This window comes from Paramisgurnus dabryanus, chromosome 6 (genome assembly GCF_030506205.2).
Source record: "Paramisgurnus dabryanus chromosome 6, PD_genome_1.1, whole genome shotgun sequence".
NCBI lineage: Eukaryota > Metazoa > Chordata > Actinopteri > Cypriniformes > Cobitidae > Paramisgurnus > Paramisgurnus dabryanus.
In genome coordinates this window covers 4,086,417-4,089,687 of record NC_133342.1, presented here as the reverse complement: position 1 = coordinate 4,089,687, position 3,271 = coordinate 4,086,417, and the positions used below count along the sequence as shown (strand labels likewise).

The window sequence follows — 3,271 nt, the reverse complement described above, 5'->3', positions numbered from 1 at the left end:
ATTTGTTTCAAAAAAGTTTTACAAACATTTACTTTAGTTGTGAGATGTGTTTTATTAAAAGAGAAGTGAACTCCACAAGATCTATGAGAATCTTTTATCTATTCCTCTATCCAAGTCTACCCCAAAGCGCACTTAGCGCAGTGAATTCAGCGGCATTTTTAAATTTCGCCTGATGAGGCCACCCTTGCACCTCTCCATCTCTCTCTCTCTCTCTCTCTCTCTCTCAAACACACACATAAACACACGCCCGGATAGATGACTTCACTGTTCCGCCTGGGTTTCCTTTATGATCACGGGATCTCCCGTACCTTACAGCAGACTTCACTTGACAGCTGATAGACACACACCCTCTCTCTCTCTCTCTCTCACACACACCTCTCGAACGACGCACTCTGCACCGCGCACTCCAGACCTGAACGCGCTTGGAAGTTGGCGGTGCGAGTTCCACTTTTACGCGTGAGGATATCCACCAAGAAAGTGCACTTGTTTTGAGGGGATAGTTGCCATATCCACCGTCGCTGCCTATAGATACCCTCTGTTTGAGCGATTTCTGCGTCGACACCTCGTCCTCCACTGCAGCCATGTCCGAGGTCCTGCCGTACAGCGAGGGGAAAATGAGCGGATACGGAGGTGACAACGATGTGAGCCAGATGTCCTTCAGCTGCGGGCTGCAGGACACCAACTCGTTTTTCGGTGCGTCGCAGGCGAAAAGACCCCCGAAACTTGGACAGATCGGAAGAGCGAAGAGAGGTGAGAAATGTACCATAATAGTTACCAAAATATTACTCAAATGCAAAGAGAAACCAAGTAAAATAATAGTTGTCCTCTGGTTAAGTTTTTATATTTACGACAAGCGCATGATTGTAGAGATAAACACACAAACATTAATCGTCAACGGTCTTGTGCTTGTGTCTTTATTAAAATTGTTTTAAAAACGCATAACACAAACGAATGGGTTTTATGTGTGTGGTTTTGTTGATATGCAACTGCATTTATTATTTCAATTGCCCGTGGTGTCTAAAATGCGCTATAACCTTCTCCAAAAACAATTGCGCAGTTAAAAACCGCAAGCTCTCCAAAGTTACATTGGCTACGCGCATGGTAAAGTGTAGCAAGTCTTGACATCAGCTGTTTTTTCTTTTCACAGTGGTCATCGAGGACGACCGAATAGACGAGGTGCTGAAAGGTATGACCGACAAAGCGTCACCGGGCGTTTAAAGCCGAACAAAGCCTTGCAGACATTTCAATTTTTTCACCGATTTGAAGCACTTGTCGGTTGCGCATGTGAAGACGATTGCAAAGAGATGGAGGGGTGATGGCACGACGCTCGAACCAAGAGGAGACCTAAAGGGAAAGAAATTTAAACGAAGGAGAAATGGAAAGATCAAAATTTACTTGGGGTTTGCTGGCAATTCTCCAAAAAAGACACCCGAATGAAAGCTTTAAAGTTGATGTCGGGGACGGTGAGGATGCGCTCTCGAGGCTCATGTGAATAAACATGGATGGACTTGTCATTGTAATTCCACAACCATCATCTTCCAGAAGCGCTGTAAGCAAAACGAAGTTCAACCTAAGACTGAATCGCATCTTAAGCTCTGTTACTATAGCTGTACAGTATCTTAGCTCAAAGACCTTCTCGTTAACACACACACAGATCAACCGACAAAGGCGCATTTACGGATCCGCATTGAGCGTCGATTGCTGCTTTTTAGAGACACTTAGATGCACAAAGACATTTACCAAACATAAAGATAACTGAACTTCTATACGTATGTACACATATGGTGCAATGTGAATATTTTCTTTGGCTCTTTTGCATCAGTTTCCTTTTCAAAAATTGAGTAGCCTATATGATCATGCACATGCCCACAGGTGTTGACGCGTGTAGTCTTTGCGTTTTTTTGGTGGTCTGTTGTTTTGCCCTTCACTGCAGCTGCTTTTGCGCATCACCGCACCTGCGCCACGGATACGCATCATCATCACCACAGCACAGAGGAACATTGTGCGTTACGCCCTCGTGTAATTAACCCGACATGAACACGTCTTGGTTTCCTTCAAGTGTTATTTTTTGATGATGTTTATCATCATCATCTCACCTTACTCTGTTTTGTCCATCTCTTTGCATGAACTTATACTTCGGTGCCAACAAAGGTGCCACCACGAATCTTACCCTGGCACGCTTCTTTTTAAAAAGTCATTTGTATTTTTATATCTTAATATTTGTTATTTAAAATGAAATGCTATATGTCGTCCCAATAATTCATAAGTAATGATGTTTATATTTCAAAGAAATAGATCTTAGGGGCGAGAGGATTATTTAGTTTTTATTTAATAAAAAAGACTTAATGAATGAATGTTTCTCGGGTTTTTTGCACACATCCGTGTTGAACTACTGTTATATGGAAATCGTAAACTGTGACTTGAGCTTTGTTGATAAATTTGTTAGAAAGTGGCGATATTAGAAATCTACTGCACTGTTTACTAATATCTTCAAATAACGCGTTTGGTCATTAAGTTTGTGTTTCTTTTCTATTTCCCTTTTTCAGTTTTGTTTGTTTTGTACCATTATTCTAAAGAAACTGACTATGGTTTGTTGTGCATGAAACCTTTTCAATAATCGAGCATCGTTTTATTAAGCAAAAAGCAACAAAAAATGTCATGACATTCTAAGAATGAATCATTGCATATTACAATACCATTTTCACTGTATTTGGTGAATTAATAAATGGTGGAACATATGAATTAGCATTTCTGTCATCATTTGACACAACAGTGCAAACAGATAACAAAATATATCTGTTATCTGTTCATACAAGGCCTTCAAAACACAAACACACACAAACTCATCCTGGACAAAGCATTTAAAGACAGACCCAAGAAACAAGATTCATCTAACAGGTGAAACTACACAACAAAGGATAAATGAACTGTAAAAACACCTTCCATAGCCGTGAGACCCTGTGCAATTTTAAACTACAATACAAAGCATGAAATGATGTTGCAATATAGTTGTCAAAATGGTTCAAACTTACCAAGTGAACTTCAATCTTGCTTTCACCTCCTTCAGTTTTATTCAACTTGTCTGCACAAAGGACATGCAGTGCACCTTTGAGAATTGAACATTATACACTCTCAGAAAATTTTGTCACTGGGACAGTACCTTTTAAAAGAGGTCCTAATATGTATTATTTTGGAACAGATATACCTTTGAGGAACCAGTATGTACCTCTAAGGGTACCTTTGCGGTACCAATATGCACATTTGTACTTTT

At 40.3% G+C, this 3,271-nt stretch overlaps 1 protein-coding gene across 1 annotated transcript; it reads left to right on the top strand.

The window, feature by feature from the left end:
* Positions 1-264: 264 nt before the first annotated feature.
* Positions 265-2,738, top strand: camk2n2a (calcium/calmodulin-dependent protein kinase II inhibitor 2a). Its single transcript, XM_065262048.2, has 2 exons — positions 265-750; positions 1,148-2,738. The coding sequence occupies exons 1-2, from the start codon at positions 582-584 to the stop codon at positions 1,216-1,218; spliced, it is 240 nt and encodes a 79-aa protein (XP_065118120.1). The 5' UTR covers positions 265-581; the 3' UTR covers positions 1,219-2,738.
* The last annotated feature ends 533 nt before the right edge of the window (positions 2,739-3,271 follow it).

Bases quoted from the DNA above. Each gene is read 5' to 3' on its own strand.
- camk2n2a (XM_065262048.2), top strand. From the start codon at position 582: ATGTCCGAGGTCCTGCCGTACAGCGAGGGGAAAATGAGCGGATACGGA. The intron at 751-1,147 runs GTGAGAAATGTA...TTCTTTTCACAG, and splicing joins GATCGGAAGAGCGAAGAGAG to TGGTCATCGAGGACGACCGA.